The 23,159-nt window shown below is 40.5% G+C and overlaps 1 protein-coding gene across 1 annotated transcript in view; it reads left to right on the top strand.

Annotated features, from left to right (window-relative positions):
- Positions 1–4,876: 4,876 nt before the first annotated feature.
- Positions 4,877–23,159, top strand: part of dpysl5b (dihydropyrimidinase like 5b) — a 64,375-nt gene continuing 46,092 nt past the window's right edge. Inside the window, exons 1-2 of the mRNA XM_072563005.1 lie at positions 4,877–5,335; positions 17,261–17,419. Of these exons, the coding sequence (XP_072419106.1) occupies positions 5,075–5,335; positions 17,261–17,419 (420 nt within the window). The 5' untranslated portion in view covers positions 4,877–5,074. The remainder of the gene's footprint in view (positions 5,336–17,260; positions 17,420–23,159) is intronic.

Here is a 23,159-nt window from a genome sequence, read left to right as displayed (position 1 = left end):
AGTAAATATGTCACCCCTCCCTTAGTATAACCTAACTTAGAAATTAAAGGTAAATACTCTATCCATCCCGAGCATAATTTAATGCAACTTATTACCAACAAAAGGAGACTCCACCAAGTGTTCTCTGAAGAAGGACAAACCCGAACAACTCTGTTATCTGTGCCGATTCAATCATCTGTCTTAAGTCAATGTGTCCACAAAGTTCCTGGCGAGTCAAATAAATGTACAGATCTGTTATGATTAATCCGAAGCACAGCTGGATATCTTAAAGAGTACTGGATCCCAAGCTCTCTCAATGCCATTGTAGGACTTCCTCTTCTAGATCACCTGAAAAGTCTTTGAGAAACATGACCCTGGAGCCCTTGCACATCAATTCCTTTAGATCCCTCCCCTTGCCTCCGGAAGCTTCCATGTCTCTCTGTTTGTCTTTATAATGATGGATCCATACCAGGACAGGGTGGGGGCACTGGTCTCCCTGTCGCAACCAGGTGGGCTCTCTCAATCTTTATCCTTCCCTTTTCAGCCTCCAAAGTAAGGAATTCCGGGAACCACTTCTCAAAGAATTCCACCAGCTGCTCACCTTCCATCCCCTCTGGCATGCCTACAACATGACGATGCTTCCTCCTGCCCCTGTTCTGAAGGTCATCCACCAGATCCAGCAAAGCACGGACCTGTATTTCCAGGGCTTCAATCCAAATCTTGGATGAATCAGTCTCTGCTTCCACCCCCGTGACCCAGTGTTCGAGTTCATCAGTCCTTTTCCCCAGGTCTTCCAGCTACTGTTCCTGCTTTTGCAGCACAGCAGAGACCGGGGCCAGTTTTTCCCCAATTGTTTCTTCAATCTGCTTCCCCAGGGCCTCGCGAGACTTGGTGAGCTCATTAACCAAAGCCCAGTGAATAAGAAAGCCCGCTGCCCCGGTGGATTGAGCTGCCCCCCCCTCCCCCCCCATCCCAAGCTTGGGTGAACTCCCTCATTTTGTCGGCATTCTCCCGCAGCAAAAGCAAAGGTAAGTGAAATGTTCAGGTTCTGCAGTGCTTTTACTGGGTTTTTTTGTTCACAGTAACATAGGTGGGATGAGATCTAGCTCTGTCCTGCTGATGTTGTGGCACAGAGCCCAGCAACGCGATACTCCTGGGTCACCGCCATCTTGAATCCCCCATAATTCCGATTCTTGCCATGTTTCAGGATTTCACCTGATGTTCTATTAAAACATTATTAAGTGTCCAGAGATCATAAACTATCATGCATGTCATTACTGGAGATCACAAAGAAAATTTAGTTGCCATCACTAAGATTTCTTTAAAAAGTTTGATTCCCATGATTATATTAATAGAAAGGTTTAATCTGACTCTAATGTACAATTTATGGAATTTAGTTTCATAAACACAAACAATATTATTTGGATTCTGATAAAATTTACATCTCAAATCAAAAGGATTTGTTCAATTCAAGGTTTTCTCTCCTAACTGGCACTATAACTGTATCAGCCAGAGATTCATAGAGATCTACAGAAAAGGAAAAGGTCCTTCAGGCCATTGTGTCCATGCCGGGGAAAATGACCACCTAACTATTCTAATCCCTTTTTTCAGCACTTGGCCCATAGCTCTGTATGCCTTGCCATACCTTGCCTTGGCATATCTTGCTGAAATCCAAGTAGACTACTTCAAGAGTGTTACTCTCATCTACACAGCTGGTCACATCTTTGAAAAATTTAATCAAGTTGGTCAGATATGACCTTACCTTAACAAAACCATTCGGACTGTTCCTAATTGATCCCTGTCTCTCCAATGTCCCTCAGAATTGTTTCCAATACTTTCCCCACCATTGAGGTTAGACTGATTGATCTGTAATTTCCTGGTTTATCTCCTTCTCCCTTCTTGATTAACAGAACCACATTGGCTGTCATCAAGTAAACTGGAACCTCTCCTGTGGCCAGAGAGGAATTGAAATGTTTTTGCCTGTGCCCCTGCTATTCCCTACCTTGCTTCACTCAATAACCTGGAGTATATTTCATCTGGGCCTGGATGTTTTATTTACTTTTAAGTCTGCCAGACCACTCAGAACCTCCTCCTCTCTGTCTATGTTATTTTCTTTAATTGTATCCCAGACCTTCTCCCTGATTTAGATACTCATATCGTCTATCTCACTAGTGAGCACCAATCCAAAGTATTAATTTACAATCCTATCTAAATCCTCAAGCAACATGTACAAAATACCACTTAGGTCCTTAATGGATCCTTGTTATCCTTTTACCCTTAATGTAAAACAACTTATGACTTTTGTTTATTTTACCTACCAGTATCCTTTCATATCCTCTTTTAGCACACCTAATCTCCCGTTTCAGTTTTCTCTTGCATGTCCTATACTGCTGTAGAATTCCTGCTGTTTTGGTATTTTGGTAATAGCCAATAGGTCTCTCATCTTCTCTCAATCCACTGCTGTATGAGTTTGGGTAAGTAAACTGGAAAGAAGATCTTAAAGATCGGGAATTGCCTCACATCACTATCATTAGTTACATTGATTGATAAGTCAAATGATTTAACTAGATTAGCCAGTGATGTTGCACAACCTAACAGCAAAGATAAATGAATGTTAAATCTCTATGATCCTCACACATTTTGACCAACATCCCCAACCTTGTGGATGAAGTAGAGCCCAAAGTAGGGAGCAATCTTTTCAAATAGTGTTTCAATTGATTCCTTCTTATCGTGAGATGTAAGTTTTTGCCAAGATGCTCTTATATGTAATTATGCCTCTCTATGGCTGGGAGGAGAAGGTCTCAGTATTCACATGGCATTTACAATCTCCTACTGTCTCTTTTTGACATGACTTGTGTTGTGTTCATTGGAATCAGGTCCTATGTCAATGTTCTATGCATAGGAATTCCATGATCCTCCATGTTGCGGTCCTCCATGTTCCACTGCGTCATTTGTGAGTCATACAAAATGCTGACTACTCACATTAGTAAGCACCTGCCCTTTCTTTTATTTTCTCCCAGGTTTATTAGCAACGTGACCAATGGGTTCAGTCATAGTGACTGCTACCATCACCGTTGCTGCGATGCAACAAGGTGGAGAAAAATTAAGAAGGAGCAGAAGTGACAGTAGAAATCTCTATCAGATGCCTTGAAGAGGTTATGACCAGAGATATCCTCCAATGCACAGGAAGCCCAAAGCTTTTATGCAACTGGCTGCTTCCAAGGAACCATGGGAGAAGCACTTTTGCCCCCATCTCTGATGAAGGGCTTTTGCCTGAAACATTAATTCTTGTGCTCCTCGGATGTTGCCAGACCTGCTGTGCTTTTCCAGCACCACACTCTCACCTCTAATCTCCAGCATTGTTTCTCAGTTCTGCTGGTGTGGAATCCTCAATCCTCAACCCACATGGATAGCAAGGCTTTTCCTGGCGCACCTTGAGCCAGATCATACTGCTTCATTTTGTTTCTCCATGACAAGGTCAGTTTTGCAGTCTGAACAGTAGGTTTTTCCTTCATTCCTACAAAGTTTAATAACCTGAAAGGCTGTGTTTCAAAGTTCTAAGGTGCACAGGGTGTAACACTCCACGAAACTCACCAATATTGACACTTAGCCAATTTCTAATAAAATTCAGCCCCATGTCTCAATGAACAGAATTGTACATGCTCTTGGAAAGGGGTTCCCACTGTTTAAAGAGCAAAAGAGGTACGCATATTACTACATAGGCAGACAGGCAATGTACCTTTAAGATGTGATACACAATGTGTCATTCCAGTACAAAGATATACATTTAACCTTCAATTATATTTGGTACAATGGATTAAAGTGCATTGTGTTCAGGCAGTCAGTTGTGGATACATAATGTACAATAGCCTTACTAACACAGAGGCTATACTATGTGATATTGCAGCTATCTAAATACATAGTGTTGTTAATAAACTTCAAGTCACTTGTCTCAACAACAACCTGATCTTTGTGGTATGTATTATATAAACTCAGACTGGCAGTGGTATTTAACCCAAGAAACCATGTTAGGCTGACACACGAGGGACTGGAGTACACATGGGTGGAAACGTAATTTGTTGCATTTCTCTTTAGTATGGTTTGTGATTTTATGAGACATACCCATCAAAAAGGGGCATTGTTGCTTGATTTGTGTGAATGATATTAAAGCAACCAACTGTAAGTGGCTGGATGGATCAGATGAGACAGTAGCGCCGAAGTGAGGATAGAAACTGGGAGAGGAATCATGTGAAATGAGGTTATGCAGTCAGAGGTGAAAGGATTGGTGACACATTTCGGTATGTCCGAGACATTAAGGAATGGGTTCGTTTGAGGCGTTATTCCAGTTTTTTAATCGATACTTTTTCGAAATGACAGTCCACTTCAGTGACATCAAAAAGAGGAAAAAGCACCACTTCGTTCGCGATAACCCGTGAGGAGGAATTACTTTTTAAAATGTCTGCCTTCTAAGCAGTAGCTGAAGTCAACATCTGAAAATCATCGGTTAGTGTACACTGTGGAGGGATGGCGATACATTTCATTGGAGCATATATTTGACTTTAAAGTTGCATTAAATATATTGAGGGGCAAATAAAACTTTTCCTGTTAGTGTTGCATTATTTCGTGGCTGATTTGTACCATAATGCCAAATAAATGCTATCGTAGAGGAGTGGATTGGGATTTGTAACAATGCTGGGCGCTGCTGGAACTGATACCGGACCAGATTCCAGGACCACGCCAAAGGGGCTCGACGAGCGCTGGGAGTTGGAGTCCATTGGCTGGCCCACCCTCCACCCGCCAGAGGGCATTGCCGGGGAGGCGGGGACTACAACTCCCAAGCTCCACCGCGCGGCGCTGTCCGCCCGGCTCCCCCACCTGCCTGTGATTGGCGGAGGGCTGACAATCGCGCGATCCAGGGGCTGGCACTTGCCAACGGTCACCGGCGGCGGGAGGACGGAGAGGCTCCCGGTGTGTGTGTGTGTGGGGGAGGGCTCGCTCACACGGTACGGTGTGTTCCCCGCCGCTGCCGCAATCACCGGCTGTAAGGGGGTAGTTTGTGGAAAAAGGGACGGACGGAGAGCTTTGTGGGAGAACAATGCACGCGAGCGCCAGCGCCCTGCGGACCCTCATCAAGGGGGGCCGCGTGGTCAACGACGACTGCACCCAGGAGGCGGACGTCTACATCGAGAACGGCGTCGTCCAGCTCGTCGGCCGGGAGCTCATGATCCCCGGCGGGGCCAAAGTCATCGACGCCACCGGCAAGCTGGTCATGCCGGGCGGCATCGACACCAGCACCCACTTCCAGGAGACCTTCATGAACGCCACCTCGGTGGATGACTACTACCACGGCACCAAGGTAAGGGGAGGGGGGGGGGGGGGGGGGGAGGCATTGTCTTCACCCCCCTCCCCCACCCCCAGGGACTGGGGACCGGGCTGGGGCGGGTCGGTGCATAAACAACCAGCCAGCGGCCCCCTTTGTTGGCCGGATCCCGCTGGATCTGGGTGGAGCCGGCTCCAGTTCATCATCTGTCAGTGATGGTGGTGGGAGAGGGAGGGTGGGGTGGTGGGAGAAGGGGGGTGGGGGGTGGGGTGGTGGGAGAGGGAGGGTGGGGGGTGGGGTAGTGGGAGAGAGAGGGTGGGGGTGGGGTGGTGGGAGAGGGAGGGTGGGGGGTGGGGTGGTGGGAGAGGGAGGGTGGGGGGTGGGGTAGTGGGAGAGGGGGGGTGGGGGTGGGGGGAGAGGGAGGGTGGGGGTTGGGGTAGTGGGAGAGGGGGGGTGGGGGTGGGGGGAGAGGGGGGTGGGGGTGGGGGGAGAGGGGGGTGGGGGGAGAGGGAGGGGTGGGGGGAGAGGGGGGTGGGGTGGGGGGAGAGGGGGGGGTGGGGGTGGGGGGAGAGGGAGGGGTGGGGGTGGGGGGAGAGGGAGGGGTGGGGGTGGGGGGAGAGGGAGGGTGGGGAGTGGGGTAGTGGGAGAGGGGGGGTGGGGGTGGGGGGAGAGGGAGGGTGGGGAGTGGGGTAGTGGGAGAGAGAGGGTGGGGGTGGGGGGAGGCGGTGTGTGCGCAGACAGGGAAGCAAGGCTGATGGATTGAAGGAGCAGCAGTGTGACTGTGCACGGCGCTGAGGATGTCACGGATGTAAGAGGGGATGTGAACAATGCTTCTTTCCCCACGAAGACCTCCCGCCTGACACTACTGATTTCGGAGTGAAATCTAAATCTGACTGGGAAAGTTCACAGTTTCTAAAGCGCTGAGCATAGGAATACAATGCTGCATTCTGGAAAGGCTTATTCATAATTGGCATCTGTGTGGATGTATTAATATGACCAATATTTTTACCTATGTATGTTTGCGTAACTAACTTGAACAGCTTTTGCATATATGTGACTAGTTTTTTTGCAGTTGGAGAATTTTGTTTTTTCTACAGCAAAGGCTTTTTAACCGCTTGGACTCGTCATTTGCACTACCTTTTTTTAAATTCTTGCTTTCGCATGGTTGAATGAGTTGCATCTCTGTGATGTTCAGATCCTCATCTGTGATTATCTTATGAAGGATAAAATCACTACTTAGAGCATTATTTGTTGCACATTCTTAATCTAAGGCAATTTCTTTAGGTTAATGATGAATATTAGGACCTTTGAATTGGAGTATTGTTATGAGGGTAGAATTATGAATCACCCTTTTGAGTTTACCTTCCTTTGAAATAGTTTGCAATGCTAGGAGAAACTTCAGATAATAACATGATTGTGGTGACAACACCGAAACAAAAAATAAAGGCTAGACATACAATAAAAATGTCTGTTTTATATCCTACGTGGGACATATTGTTTATCCAGCATATGATAAGCTATAATTTAAATTTCTAAAAGAGCTTTTTGTCAGAATACCGCTTGCACAATTTACCAATAATTCAACTTTGATAAGCTAACAAAAGACATGCTTGTTAATATTAATACAGTTTTTCACAGCAAATTGCAAAGCTGCATTGCTCTTCTGCAGCCTGTGCCAAAAATACTAATAGTGTTTAAACTCGTCGTCCCTCCACCATGATAAAAACAAGGACTGCAGATGCTGGAAACCAGAGTTTAGATTAGAGTGGTGCTGGAAAAGCACAGCAGTTCAGGCAGCATCCGAGGAGCAGGAAAATCGACGTTTCGGGCAAAAGCCCACCACCATGGCAGTTTAAGTTGAGTGTCAAGTAGTCCTCATAGTCAGCACTTTAGATTGTGCCAGCATTAGATTGTGAGTTCAGGCCCAGTTATACAAAGTGACAAAATTCTTACATCAAAATAGTGGGTAAAACATGCAATAAAAAAAACGAAAGAACTCCGTAACTGAAAATCAGAAACAAACACAGAAATTGCTGAAAAAGCTCGGGAGGTCTGGCACCATCTGTGAAGAAACATCAGAGTTAATGTTTTGGGTGCGGTTCTGAGGAAAGGTCACGGGACCTGAAATGTTAACCCTGATTTCTCTTCACAGATGCTGCTGGACCTGTTGAGTTTTTACAATAAAACATTCAAGTTGGGCAGGAAATTGGCAGCCACTATATACCTTACCCAATTTACCTTCCCAGCAAAGGATATAGCAAGGAAATTAGACACAAGTATAGAGCAGCAGCCTTTATTTTCTGATCAATATGCAGTTGTTAATCTGAAGTATGAATGACCAAAGATATGTTGTATAGTTGTGGATTAGTTTTCATATTGTTGAATAGGGAAAATGTTGATAGATTTGTGCAAGTTTTACCATATAAAGATGTATATGATTAAAGGATGCAATAAAGAGTTTTACTCAAGGTGCACTGTTCACATATGTAATCTCAAAGTAATTTTGTTTATGTCAGTCATCAGCAATCCTAACAATGACTGTTGCAAAATTATTTATGATGAGGATGAAGCAAAATTGTAGCATGTTCTGCCGTTTTCTACTTTAAAAAGTAATTGACAGCTGACTGGAAGGTCTCTAATAATGCTGTTATTGGTTGGATATTATTATAGCGAAATGGGTTGATCTCCAAATCTTCCACTTGAACAACTAACCTTTGCCTGAGGGTAAAGAATTCTCAGCAAAACTATTTCCATATTATCCAATGGAGGAAGCATACCAGTTCATTTTGTTGCAAAACATTCACTCACGTTCAATATGAGATAAAATCCATGGTGCCAATCTTAACTATCTTATGTGTTCTGACTTATTAAAATTCATTTAGGCAACAACATTTGTTTAGATGACCACAGGTTGTACCTTTACTTGTTAGAATAATCTAATAATTGTAAAATTGGGCTTTCTTAGTTAATTTTATCATTCCTTAAGTGATAAAATACTTTAAAGCTATTTAATCAAGCACATTTGTTTCAGCTCTCAATTTAGCCAGTCATTTGTTGGAATGTCTGGATTGTTCATTGTTTTTTGTGGTAGATGGCAGAAACTGGAGCACGTGCAGTTATTGAAATACCAGAAACAACACAGTGCAATTGTCAACCCATGTATTCTCAAAGGAATGTTCTACAATAAAATGATCTGGTATGCATTTGCTGATATGAGGGGGATAAATATCAGCCAACTGTTTTGTTTTGCCATATTGTCACAGTTCAGTACCTTGGCCAGGATTTGTCTGCCAACCAGAGCATGAAATTCCCCTAGCCAGATGCTGATTTTCAAAGTAGGTATGATGGGGAAAAATGATTTACCACTCATCCCCTCACTTAATGGTATCAGTATTGATTTGAGCACATTGTTGGTATTAAAATTATAGATCAATTCAATTCATAAAAACATCTTGTAGGCTACATCCTACAATTCATAACATTTTTATGTTTGCTTTGTAGGAGGCTGCCAGAAAGTAAAGTGAATGCTAAGCACGGCTGCAATGCCATCTTAAGTAGATTATGATGTCATCGCAATACACAGTTTACACTTAGTCTTTTTGAGCTTCTCCCCCCTTATAGCAATTTACTGGAGGACAAATGTTTCAATTCTACTAAATTGTTTTTGTCAGTTTTGTCACTTAGGATTTCAGTAAAGATCAATAGTGGGCATATGAAATTGTCATGTTTATTCAGCTAATCAGAACATTTATGTTGTCATGGAAAGATTTTTGGGCTGTATAATGTTAGCATAAAATCTTGATTTTCTTTGGCTTTCTTATTGGCGATGGTGATGGCAACAAAATAAGGTCAATCAAGTGTATTGTACAACAGTAAATTGTACTGGATTAGGCACACTTTTCCCCTTACCAAAGGTATTCATTTTCAGTTTTCACATAGAAAATAATCAATCACCAAAATACCAGCTTTTAAAAATAAATTTGTGAATTGCATAATGAATAGGAAATTAGTCTTATTCAGGCATAGAAAAATCATTAATCCTGTGAATATATTTCTCATGTTTGTTTCTATACTGGCTATAATCACAATAAACATATTCCATATCCAGTCAACAACATTATATTTTATCTTTAAAATACAATAAATTGGTACAAAGTTGTATTTTCAACTGGTTCTGTTTGTGACATTTCCCTGATGCTAGAAGACTACTTCTATATCACTAGTAACATTGTTTATTTGCTGACAAACTGCTAGAGAAGCTTGAAAATAAAATGTGGGTGCTGGAAAACTGAAATAAAAACAGAAATTGCTGGCAAAATTCAGAAGGTCAGGCTCTGAGAAACAGTTAATATTTTGAATCTGAACATCTCCATTTCTGTCTTCACAATTGTTGCCAGACCTCCTGACATTCTGCATTACTTTCTATTTTTATTTTGGATTTCTAGCTTCTATCGTATTTTGCTTTTATTTGAATGTTACAGGTGCACTATTTATTTGTATTAGAGGCAGAGATGTCATAATGTCATAGAATTGCCTTAGACTAGACATTAAAGAAAATCTTTTAAGAGTGGAAAAGTTAGATGAGGAAGAATAAATGTTATATGTATTTTGGCTTCCAGCTCAGAATTAACACATTATGTTTCTAACCAGGCAAATGTACATCAGTTAAGATCCAACCACCTTTATTTGGCCACCTTTTGATCTGTTCGAGGTCAGTATTGCTCTAAAGTAATCACTGGGGAATGCAGGGATGTATAGGTCTTGGATGTTTCCCCTCTTGTCAAGGCAGCTGAGATTGATATTGTTTTCTGTTAGTAAGAAGTCAGATGAGGACCTCACCCCTTGTCATTCTATTACATCCTGTGTCCATACAAATCCAGAATGAAAAGAAGTGAATTGGTTATTTAACTTCTTGACAACTGATACTAATTAGCTGAATTGTTGGTGTAATGAGGATGAGTTAAAAACATGCAATTTAAAAATAAAGTTTTGGCTGTGCTAGAGATTGCTGTAATTACCACGACTTCCATCCCTGCTTAGCTGTTGTGTGTTTTCCAAGCGCAACAATTTGATATTCCCACTCTCTTCCTTCAACGCAGATAAAGAACTGAATTCTTCATAATGAGCTTCTCCCAGCAGAGATGTTTAAAAATCAAGTTTTTGCTATTTTGTTGGAAATCTGCAACTCCATTGTTTGATTTTCATTTCATGCTTTTTAAAAAATTGAAGCTGTGGATGTACGTGCTCCAGTAATTACTTCAAGTTAAAGTTTGAGGTATGTTGTGCAGGTTAATTATGCAGCGAAACATTATGTCCCTGAAATTTTTAGTTGACTGGGTAAAGTGAGTGGGGGTGGGGCATGTAGGTGTGGTGACATTTGTCACTTCTATGAAATGATTATGGACTGATAAAGAATTTCTTTATTGCAATGCTGCTTGATGCTAGTGGCGGCATGGTGGCAAAGCGGTTAGCACTGCTGCCTCACAGCACCAGAGACCCGGGTTCAATTCCCGCCTCAGGCGACTAACTGTGTGGAGTTTGCACGTCCTCCTCGTGTCTGTGTGGGTTTCTTCTGGGTGCTCCGGTTTCCTCCCACAGTCCAAAGATGTGCAGGTCAGGTGAATTGGCCATGCTAAAATTGCCCATATGTTAGGTAAGGGGTAAATGTAGGGGAATGGGTGGTTTGCACTTTGGCGGGGCGGTGTGGACTTGTTGGGCCAAAGGGCCTGTTTCCACACTGTAAGTAATCTAATCATTTATTTGTAAATAAATGAGAGAATGTTGTGCTATTTTATCAGCTCTCTGGTTTTCTTTTACAAATCAACCTGTTTTGACACATTGTGGCACAGTTTAGTGACCAGCACATTCTGAAGTGAGGCTTTAACCCAGACATTTTGGCCCAGAGTAAGGGACATTGCCACTGCATTAGAAGACCATCAGGTTTCAGTCTCTTTGTTAACAAAGGGTGACTAATTATGCTAATTAAATAGCCCTCCCAATCCACCAAGGACATGCAAGTCCTGGGCTACCTCCACCACCAAATCCAAGGACATGCAAGTTTCTCTTCACAAACATTGCAAGGCCGGCTGAGCTTTTCTATTTTTATTTCAGATCTCCAGCATCTGCAGTTTTATAGAAATAAGACTTAACAGGAGGTGTACTCACATACATTGTAGGCTGTTCAAAGGCTAAGGGAACATCTAGACCTGTGGAGTAGATGGGTAAAAAAGTCATAGTGTGGCTCTGAGAGATTCGGACCTGACAGTCTACCACCTTGTACTTGAATTAGTTTTTAAAATGCTTACCTTTTTATCATATTTTCAGAAATCAAGTGCGGCGTGTATCCGATAAACTGGTGCAGGTTTGAAGAAAACCAAAATGTACGGAACACAAGTGTTACACAAGATCCATTAAATATAGTGAAGTTTTTGCATAATCGGGCAGGTGTAGGTTTTTCATGGGAAGCGCTGATTCTGCTAACGGGAAATATAGCACGTGGTTGCAGGAAGGCACGGCTCACTGAATATCTGACAATGAGCATAAGTTTCCTTCACATCGATAGTAGTGCGATAATGAGAAGTCCAACGCACTTGTACCACAGACTTGAATAAGAGTATCAAAGCCTGGAATTTGCTGAGTTGGAAGTCTTCTAAAGGTGGCGGGCGGGACCTGATTCTGGCATTCCCACACTATTCTGTTTTCCCACCGCCACTCCTTCATCAGGTGGTTGTGGCGCTTCGAAACCTAGTGCTTCCAAATAAACCTGTTGGACTATAACCTGGTGTTGTCTGATTTTTAACTTTGTCCACCCCAGTCCAACACCGGCACCTCCAAGTCATCTTCTGTTTTCGGCAGTTACGGCTAACATGGGAGAAGGATGCGGGCAGTCAGTCTGCTGGTAGCTCTCCAGCCCTTGCGGCCCTGTTCTGGGGATAACAGATTAAACCCGCTTCTGGCAGTTATATAAACAAATGCGCATTCCTCGTTGGTCCCTAATTTTTTGGAAAGATTTAAAATCAGTGGGGGCTCTGAAGTTGTTCACATGGCCCATAGTGTTCAGGAATGTATAGGTTAGGCTCATTAGTCAGGGGTAAATGTATAGTAGGGGAATGGGTCTGGGGAGGGTTACTCTTCGGAGGGTCGATTTGGACTTGTTGGGCCGATGCTGTTTCCATGCTGTAGGGATTCTGTTCTTTAAAAAAGTCTGCTTTGGCTGTTGCTTTAAAAGCAAGCATCGTTCCGGATTACAGTAATAGGATGTAGCGTAATAAAGCTAAGGGAACTGTCCGATAAATGGTGCTGAACGTTTTGCCCATTGACAGTTGGCGGCTGTTGTTAACGGCATTTTTCAGACGAGAGGACTAGATTTTTGTTTTCTCGGCGGAGATACTAGTTGAAATGGCATCCAATATGAAGTGTAATATCATATTTTTTTCTAGAGTTTGTGTTTACTTCAAGTGTAACAGCACTGTAACCAGTGAAGAAAACCGATTTTGTTGCTTTATTTTTCTCCACATAATCTTTTCATTGGCTTTATTGTGAACAGATATGAAGAAATAATAATACATCGGTGTAAGACAAACTTGAAGTTCTTAAATTCTAACATCCAATAGCTACAAATACAGAGTACACTGAAGACTGATCAAAGTAAAATACTAACAGTACAGCATCTTAATCTTGAATGAAGGATATTTAAATTTCTTTAAGAGACATTGACAATTATGATGGAATTGACATGTTAATCATTTCAGTTATTGTATATTTTATTGTTCTACAGTTTGGTCCATACTTAAAATGAAAAGTGGAAAAACATGACCTGTTTTGAGGATTGCACTTATTTGGTGCATTATTTTATAGTTAGTAATATGAGGTTTTTTTATTGTAAAAGTTTAAAAGGAAACCTTTACATTTTCAGAGCACAATGACAATGTTATGGCAGTAGTTAAAATACCTTGTGTAATATGTTTGAATTCAGTGACAAGGTTTGAATAGTTTAAAATAGCTCTGCATCACTAAAGTTCTACAAGCCTTTTGAATAAACATCCAGTTCTTCTGTTGTTTGGTGTTGGGTTCCATGCAAAATATTAGGTAGGGCCCAAGAGGAATTATGGTGTGAATAGTAACATCATACTGAAGGGACCATTGGTAATGTCAATCTGTATATGTATATAAGTTGCATTGAGCATTTCAGCATGTTTGACCACAACAAATATTTATTAATCATGCAGTTACATTTATCTTTGTATAAATAAAGCTTTAATATGAAGTCCAACAGGAAAATTATCTTAATAATACAAACCTTAATTGTAAGTCTGTGTTGATGTCTAATATTATGCAGTTTTAATGTAATGTTTGATACAAATCTACTTAAATAATTGACAAATTCTAATCTGCTTTATTTATTTATGAATCCAAGAATGTCAACATTTCACATTTGTTTTTACACTGTATACAAAAATACGTCTGGAGTTTTTGGTTTTGTTTTGTCTTTGTGGAAATAATGATGAATTAGGTGGCAGGGAGAGAAATGCATAATCCCGTTCCAATTTCAAGTACCCTGCTGTCTCTCTATTGATGTTACAAATTTTACAAATTAATTCCCTAGGCTCTGGAGAAGTAGAAAAGAGAATGTGTAGCATGCTTGAAACTGTAAATTTATATGTTCCATATATGTTAATATCATTACAGCAAGTTTGAATTGTTGGAATTCTAAGTTATGGGTTTGTCTCTGTTTGCAATTAATAATTAGCTTTTAAAAACCACAATGGCCATAATTCAAAGTAAGATAAATATACCTAGTTTTCCCACAGAACTACTCAGAGGGCTTGAGGGAAATCTTTGCAAACTGTTTTTGTTTTTTATATATCCATGCTGTAAAGTAAATCAGGAGAGAAACATGTATCAAGTTCCAAAGTGCTGAGAAGTCTTTCCATGGAGTAATGTGCTAAGCAGAGTTCATAAGTGAAGTAGTTTAAAGTAGTTAAATTATCTTACGATAAGAACTCATTCTTAATCCCATACCAGAATGCTGCGATATAGTTGGCAGAAAAGATGTGAAATTAAGCTTTAAGGTTTTGATTTAAAGAAAAGGAATTGAAGTAAGTTTGCTCGCTGAGCTGGAAGGTTCGATTTCAAACGTTTTGTCACCATACTAGATAACATCATCATTAAGCCTCCAGTAAAGTGCTGGTGTTAGTGTTTAGGTTTCCTCGAGTTGTTGATATCATTTGCTGTGGTGATGTAATTTGCTGCAGTGATGTCATTTCATGTTCTTTTTTGTCACAGGATGGGAAATGGCGTCCAGTAGGTGTGTTTGTTGGTAGAGTTCCAGTTGGAATGCCTTGTGTCCTTGTTTGGCTTGGTAAAAACAAGGACTGCAGATGCTGGAAACCAGATTCTAGATTAGAGTGGCGCTGGCAAAGCACAGCACTTCAGGCAGCATCCGAGGAGCAGGAAAATCGACGTTTCGGGCAAAAGCCCTTCATCAGGAATAGAGCCCCTATTCCTGATGAAGGGCTTTTTGCCCGAAATGTCGATTTTCCTGCTCCATGGATGCTGCCTAAACTGCTGTGCTTTTCCAGCACCACTCTAATCTAGAACCTTGTTTGGCTTGTCCTAGGATGGATGTGTTGTCCCAGTCGAAGTGGTGTCCTTCCTCATCTGTATGTAAGGGTACTAGTAAGAGTGGGTCATGTCTTTTTATGGCTAGTTGGTGTTCATGTATCTGGTGGCTAATTTTCTGCCTGTTTGTCCAATGTAATATTTATTACAGTTCTTGCAAGCTATTTTGTAAATGACATTAGTTGTGTATATAGGGTCTTTGAAGTTCATTAGCTGTTGCTTTAGTGTGTTGGTGGATTTGTGGGCTACGTGATGCCAAGAGGTCTGAGTAGTCTGGCAGTCATTTTCACGAACAGAAACCCTAGCCACTCTCCCCTGCATCAGACATATCTGAAATGTCTGAAAACCAATCTTCCAGTTCAGTGAGAAAACTTGCATTCAGACAGTCAACTTGAGCTACAAATCTTTTCAAAACTTGCTAAAAGGAATTGAAGCTGCATCAGAGATAATGTAGCATTGGAAAAATTGTATCTGCTGTTACAACATATTCACTGAAAATTTAATACCTTCTAGCCCATCAAGGTTTTGAAGAAAGAGTGTGTCTCTCTGTTTCCCTTGCAATTGAGCTGGACTGGGTCTCCCTGGAGAATAAGTGCTAGATATTCTTAGAATCGCAACGATGTTTATAAGCTATACTAGGGTGTTAAGGTTCTGACACAAAGCTGCTGATTCTATTCAATCTATTAAAATTACTTGGGTTATTTCTGCTATGTGTTTAAAAACCTTTGAATCTGTTATCTGGGAATAGAGTTTATTTTCTTGTTTATCTTAATTTCTATCACAATAAATGTTTTTATTGTTAAACAAAGATTGCAATGTTTTGTGCTTTTGAATAAATATCACTTCAGTCACTAACATTCAAAAAAAACTATCCAGCCAATTTCTTGTCAGGGATCTAACTTGTTCAGTACTGACATCAACTGGGCATTACCCCATAACAACTGGGACCACTACATTATGATACACATAAAGAGCCACTTTGCCCCAGACATTAAAGATGGCACATAACTATTTAAGCTTGTAATATTGTAAGAAAATAAATTGATGTAATGTATGCATAGGTGGTTAGTAAAAATATATTTGAAAGGGCAATTTTAAATAATTTAGTTCTTGCCCCAAAATTAAAAATGTTAGCTCTTCTTCCAATTCTGTAAATAACCCTCACAATTACTGCTCTTTATTAATACAGCAATATTATCCATTTTTCTGCAAAATGACTACTTCTACAGGCAAAAAGTAATAATGATTTCACTTCAGTTGCTTATTTGACAGATGATATTCGAGAGTTTCAAAAGTTACAAACTTGAATCCTACATGAAACTTGCTTTAATTCATATTTCATAATCTAATTTGTTTCTTTATTAAAAATTTCACAACACCAGGTTATATGTCTTATGATTCTGTCCCACAGCTATCCGATGAAGGAGCAGTGCTCCAAAAGCTAATGCTTTCAAATAAACCTGTTGGATTACAACCTGGTGTTGTGTGATTTTTAGCTTTGTCCACCTCAGCCCAACACTGTCTCCTCCACATCATTTCAAAATGGTTTATAGATCATACCGGAAAGAATTGGAATAGGCAAAATCAGTGAAGGCATAAAATATTAGACACTATGCAAGAGTACAGATACATTTGGGGTAGATATTGAAACTGACTGGAAAATGCCAGCATAACTTTAATTAAGCTATTAAAGGATCTGGGATCATGGACTTTACAATTACAGGTGTACAGAGTTTTATTTTCAGTCAGACTGTCCAAAGAGCTCATTACAGAGCTCTGGAGCAGTTACGATTAGAACGAAGGATTCCTGACTCAGAAGCAGGGACATGACCATTGTATCACAAGAAGCCAGAGGTTATGCTGGAAAACACAGATTAATGCTTGCTTACGAATGTAATATTTTATTTCAAAGTCACTATGTATTGACATACTTGTTCTTCTTCCAAGCACAAAGACATTGTTATGATATAGTTGCTTGCTTTGAGTTACTGGATGATTTAACTTTTTTGTCAAAAAATATTTTAACAAAGAACATGTGTCAATGTTTGGCAGTAATGTTGTCCTCCATGCCAAATCTTTCTCCATTTCATAATTCAAAGATATCATAAGCAAAGTAAAATGCTTAAAGACTTGTCTTAAAGCTTATGAAAATGTTAGTGAAAAACTAAGTCCTCAGGAGTTTCCATTAATAACAGAGTTTATCTTTATTAAATATATGGACTTCCTCTTGATACCATGCATTTTATTGTCATAGTTAAAATGCCAGCTTTAAATACATTGGTTTTATTTTCCTAAATAAGTCATGCATAATATTGAAACTTTTATCTTTTTCTTCCATAGGCAGCTCTGGTTGGAGGAACAACAACAATAATTGGTTATGCATTACCAGATAAAGAGAATTCACTTCTGGAAGCATTTAAAAAGTGTCGAGATCTAGCAGATCCTAAGGTCTGCTGTGACTACTGCCTTCATGTTGGTGTAACTTGGTGGGGGCCACAGGTAGGGGTGTATTTCATATTCCATATAATTATCAGATATGTTTCTTTGCCTATTTGTTTGTTAGGCTTTTTCAATTTGGGAAAACTGCTGTTGAAGGAGTGTAACGGACCACAAGGTCAGAATAAAAAGGCTGAGTTCTTTCAATAAGATAATAAGAACTGGTGAAAATAAAATTAGTTAGGAATATTAATTGGTTCTGGGGTGCAGTTGCTATAGGAAGGATAGAAGGGAGGGCAAAAGAGGTGGGGAAGTGGCATTTTTGATTAGGGGAAACATCAAAAGCAGTACTTTAGGATGATATTCCTGGGGGACTGTCCAGTGAAGCAATATTGGTGGAACTGAGAAATAAGGGGTGACCACTTGGGATTGTACTACATGTGCCTCAATAGTCAGCGGGAAATTGAGGAGAAAATATATAGGGAGATTACAGATAGCTGTGAGAATAATAAAGTTGTAACATTAGGGGATTTTAAATTCCCAAACATAGACTGGGCTTGCCGTAGTGATAAAGGCTTGGATTGGGAGGAATTTATTGTGTATTCAAGAAAACATTTTTAATATGTAGATGACCCTACCAGAGAAAGGGCAGCATTCAACTTACTCTTGGAAAACAAGACAGGGCATTTGACTGAAGTATTAGTGGGTGAGTAACGATAATTGTCTTAGTTTTAAAATAGTTATGGAAAAGAATAGGCCTGGTCCACAAACTTCTCATCAACAGCCACGGATGAGGTGCTGGAAGACTGGGCGGTGGCTAATGTTGTGCCTTTTTTTTAAGAAAGGCTGCAGAAAAAAAGCAGGGAACTACAGACTTTACATCTCTGGTGAGTAAGTTGGTGGAGGGGATTGAGTGACAGTTCTAGATGGTAAAGCAAGATTGATTAGGCAGATTCAGCATGGCTTTGTGCAAGGGAAATCATGTTTCACAGACTTGATCGAGCTTTTTGAAGAGGTGATTAAGAAGATAGATGAAGGTAGAGTGATAGATCTCTACGTGGACTTTAGCAAGGCCTTCAACAAGATTCCAACAACATTGAGCGCTGTTGTTCAGACAGAAGGCCTCTGACCAGCGGTGTGCCACAAGGTTTGTTGTTGGATCTACTAATGCTCACAAATTTATATAAAGGATTTGGACGAGAATATAGGAGGCGTGGTTACTAAGTTTGCAGTTGACACCAAAATTCATGGTATAGTGGACAGCGAAAGAGTTATCTTGGAGTATATTGGGATCTCGATCAACTCCGTTCCACCTAGTGGGCCAGAATGTCAGATGTAGTTTAATGTAGATTTTCAGTAAGGCAAACCAGGGCAGGACTTTGACAGTTAATGGCAGGGCCCTGGGAGTGTTGTTGAACAGAGAGATCAGGGGAGCTCCATGAAGGTGGCATTACAAGTAAACAAGATGGTGAAGATGATATTTGGCAGGCTTGTCTTCATCAGTTGGAGCATTGAGTACTGGAGTTAGATGTTGTGTTACAGCTATACAAGATGTTGGTAAAGCCACATTTGGAGTATTGTGTATAATTGTGGTCATGTTGCTGTAAGAAGGATTTTATTAACCAGGAAAGGATGCAAAACCCTTTACCAGGATACTGGGACAGGAGTGTTTGAGTTATAAGGAGCAGAGGAAGCTGAGAGGTGATCTTATAGAGGTTTATAAAATCATGAGAAGCATGAGTAGAGTAAATAGTCAAGATCTTTTCTCCAAGGTAGGGGAGTCCAAAACTGGAAGACATAGGTTTAAGGTGAGAGGGGAAAGATCTGAAAGGGACCAGAAGGGCAACCATTGTGTGGTATGTGTGGAATGAATTTCCAGAGGAAATGGGTCATTCAACCCATTGAGACTGCCTTGCTGTTCAATGAGATTATGGCTGATTTGATAACCTCAACTCCACTTTACTGACTTTTCTCCATAATCCTTGATTCCCTTACTGATTAAAAATCTGCTTACCTCAGTCTTGAATATAATTAATGACCCAGTCTCTGCGAACCCCTGCAATATCAAAGTCAACATAATCACTACCCTCTGATTTGAAATTCCTCCTCAGCTCAGTCTTAAATATGTGACCCCTTACTCTGTGATCATGCCATCTAGTCATGGTAGGAGGGTTGTTCAGTTGTGTGTGATTTAGAAAATATAGAGCAGACCATAAGGGCTTTGGTTCAGCCGTAGTGTCCCTTCCTCTGAGCCACAAGGCCAGAATTCAAATCCCACCTGCTCCAGAGGTGGGTAATAATATCTCAGAACAACTAAATTAGAAAATAACAAAGCAAGATCCCCTCAAAAAAAGTAAAGCAGACCCTCACCTTCCCAGTATTGTAAGAGAAGGAGCACATCAATACTTTAGAGAGAAGTGGGCATCATGGGGAATTCAGTGCTTTATTTTCCCCATCCAACTCCATTTTGATTTAGTCCATTCCTGCTCTCCTTACCCCTCCCTCACTTTGATCGATCGATTTGCCCAGAATGGCTTTGCATGTAAATTTATAATTGGCTACTCAAGTTGATTCACAGTTAATAGTTAAAAAAAAGTCTGTGATTTGTTAGTGGGAAAACAATTTGGTTGTGTATGTAAACACTTCCGGATATAGAAGAAAAAATAAAACAGATCCGCAGTCCAGCTTTTGTGGTGCAGTGGTAGTTTAGATTTTAGATTTTACTATCACATGTACTCCAGTGCAGAAGTTCAGGAGTACAGTGAAAAGTGTATAATGTCATTGTACTTGGCGCCATTTTAGGTACCAAGGTAACTAGATACAAAGCAGTGAGGGAAATGAGAGTTAAAAAGTTAATGATAACTCCATAGAGTACTACAAAAATAAAGAATTAGGTAATAGTAAATGTTCCTATCTCTGGGCCAAGAGACCTGTGTTGAAGTCCCACCTGCTCCAGAGGTATATAATAATGTCACTGGACAGGTTGATTAGAAGTACAGGTCATTCTGCTATAACGCGTGTTTCATTAATGCGAATTCACTATAAGGTGATTGATGAATTGGGCATACTGTTCCTAAAGCACGAACGTTTAAAGCGTGTATCGATTATAACGGGATTGCACAAGAACGGAACTACCTTGTTATAGCAGAACCAATTGTATCTATAGAGCAGACCCAGGTGGCACAGTGGTAGTTTCCCTACCTCTGAACCAGATGACCTGGGTTCAAGTGTCTTCAGTACCAACGGTGTGTTGTAACATTGGTTGGTTAGGAGAAAAAAGCCGACCCAGGTACGGATCCACAAGATTGTCTGTCCCGAACTGGGACTAGTCTATGTGTGCTACAAATAGTGGCTCTATTTTGGTGTTCAACAATAAATGATGTTCTCTTTCAGTTGGGCATCCTGAATTATTTCAGTCACATTATGTATTTCTAAATACATCCTTTATAATGAAGTCTAACTTTTTCCCAATAAGACATGTTAAACTGATTGGCCTATAGTTACTATTTCTTTTTTTAAATACGTGTTACTTGAACAGTTTTCCAGAATCTAAGGATTCTTGGAAGATTATAACCAGTGCATTCACTATCTGTAGTTTTTATTTTTAATATCCTAGATACATACCATCAGGTCCAGGGCACTTATTAGTTTCTAGTTCAATAGTTTCTTTAGCATTTTTATTCTAGTGATTGTTGTTGTATTTATTTCCTCTCCGCCTTTTGCCCCTTGATTAATAGCATTCCAAAATTACTAGTGTCTTCTACTGTGAAGAGTGACACAAAGTAATGATCCACCTTGTGTGCCATTTTCTGGTTCCCCATTATTATTTCCATTGCCTCTTTGTCTAAGGGGCCTATGCAAACTTTGGTATCCCTCTGTTATGTATTTGAAGAAGGTTATGTTTTGTGACTTGATATTATTTGCACTTTTATCTTCAAAGTTTATTTTCTCCCTTTTTTTTGGTTATCTTTTGCTGATTCTTAAAACTTTCCCAATCCTCTTGTTTCCCACTAATCCTTGCCACCTTGTGTTTCTTTTTTCAATTTGATGCAATCCTTAACTTCTCTGATTAAACACGGTTGGCTTATCCTTAAACTAAAATAATTTTTTTCTTTGGAGATATATCTATGTTGAGAGTCATAACCTGTTGAATTCTTTGAAGAGGTAACAAGTAGGTTAGACCAGGGAAACCCAGTGGATGTTATCTATCTAGACTTCCAAAAGGCCTTTGATAAGGTGCCTCTCGGGATGCTGCTGAGTAAGGTGAGTATGGTGTTCGAGGTGAGCTACTGGTATGCATTGAGGATTAGCTGTCTGACAGAAGACAGAGAGTTGGGATAAAAGGTTCCTTTTCAGAATAGCAGTTGGTGACAATTGGGGTCCCGCAGGGTTCAGTGTTAACTTTAAAGCTGTTCACTTTATATATTAATGATCTGGATGTAGGAACTGGGGGCATTCTGGCGAAGTTCGCCGATGATATGAAGTTAGGCAGACAGGCAGGTAGTACTGAGGAGGTCAGGGGTTGCAGAGGATTTAGGCAGTTCAGGAGAATGGTCCAGGAAATGGCTGATGAAATTAAACATGAGCAAATGTGAGGTCTTGCACTTTGGAAAAAAGAATACAGACATGGACTATTTTCTAAACGGTTAGAAAATTCATAAAGCCAAAGTACAAAGGAATCTGAGAGTGCTAGTCCAGCATTCTCTAAAGGTTGATTTGCAGGTTGAGTCTGCGATTAAGAAAGTAAATGTAATGTTGTTATTTATCTCGAGGGGTGGAATATAAAAGCAGTGATGAGACTTTATAAAGCTCTAGTTAGACCCCTTTAGAATATTGTGTCCAATTTTGGGCCTCATACAGACCGTGTCCAGTGAAGATTCACACAGATGATCCCTGGAATGGCAAATCTAACATACGATGAACGGCTGAGGATCCTGGAATTGTATTCATTAGAGTTTAGAAGGTTGAGGAGAGATCTAATAGAAACTTACAAGATAATGCATGACTTAGAAAGGGTGGATACTGGGAAGCTGTTTCTGTTAGGCGGGGAGACTAGGACCCGTGGGCACAGCCTTAAGATTAGAGAGTGTCAATTTAGAACAGAAATGAGGAGACATTTCTTCAGCCAGAGAGTGGTGGGCCTGGGCAATTCATTGTCCTGGAGTCCAGTGGAGGCCAGGACATTGGATGTCTTCAGGGCGGAGATTGATAAATTCTTGATCTTGCAAGGAGTTGAGGGCTATGGGGCGAGTGCAGGTAAGTGGAATTGAAATGCCCATCAGCCATGATTAAATGGTGGAGTGGACTCGATCAGCCAAATGACCTTGTTTCCACTCCTATGTTTACGGTCATGGAATATTTGCTTGATAGTCATTTTTCTCAGTTATCTTTGCAGCTGAACTTCTCTCACAGTCTATTCCAGACAGCTCTGCCCTCATTCTTTTGTAATTATCTGTCTCAAGACAGTTAATGAATTCTTTCTCATCGTTACTTCTGCTGAGCTGACTGCACCAACCTACTTGAAGATTGAAATCACCCATGATTTCTGTACTTCCTTTTTTATTTGCCTTCATTATTTCCTGATCAGGTTTAAGTCACTTCAAAGTTGAGAGAAATAAGTATGATGTACAAGGCGATCATTTAATTATAAACATAGGTTTTATTTATGTGATCAAAAATGAAATGTCGAACAATATTGATCCTATTCTAATTAATATGATGCCTCTAACTTCGATTGCAATTACAGTTTCAGGTCTTTTGTTTTAAAAACTGAACCATTTGGTGTAGAGTTGTTGGGGAAATT

This window comes from Chiloscyllium punctatum, chromosome 3 (assembly GCF_047496795.1).
Source record: "Chiloscyllium punctatum isolate Juve2018m chromosome 3, sChiPun1.3, whole genome shotgun sequence".
In the NCBI taxonomy this organism is placed as follows: domain Eukaryota; kingdom Metazoa; phylum Chordata; class Chondrichthyes; order Orectolobiformes; family Hemiscylliidae; genus Chiloscyllium; species Chiloscyllium punctatum.
The sequence above is the reverse complement of the archived record's forward strand: the minus strand, read 5'-3'. Positions and strand labels throughout refer to the sequence as shown.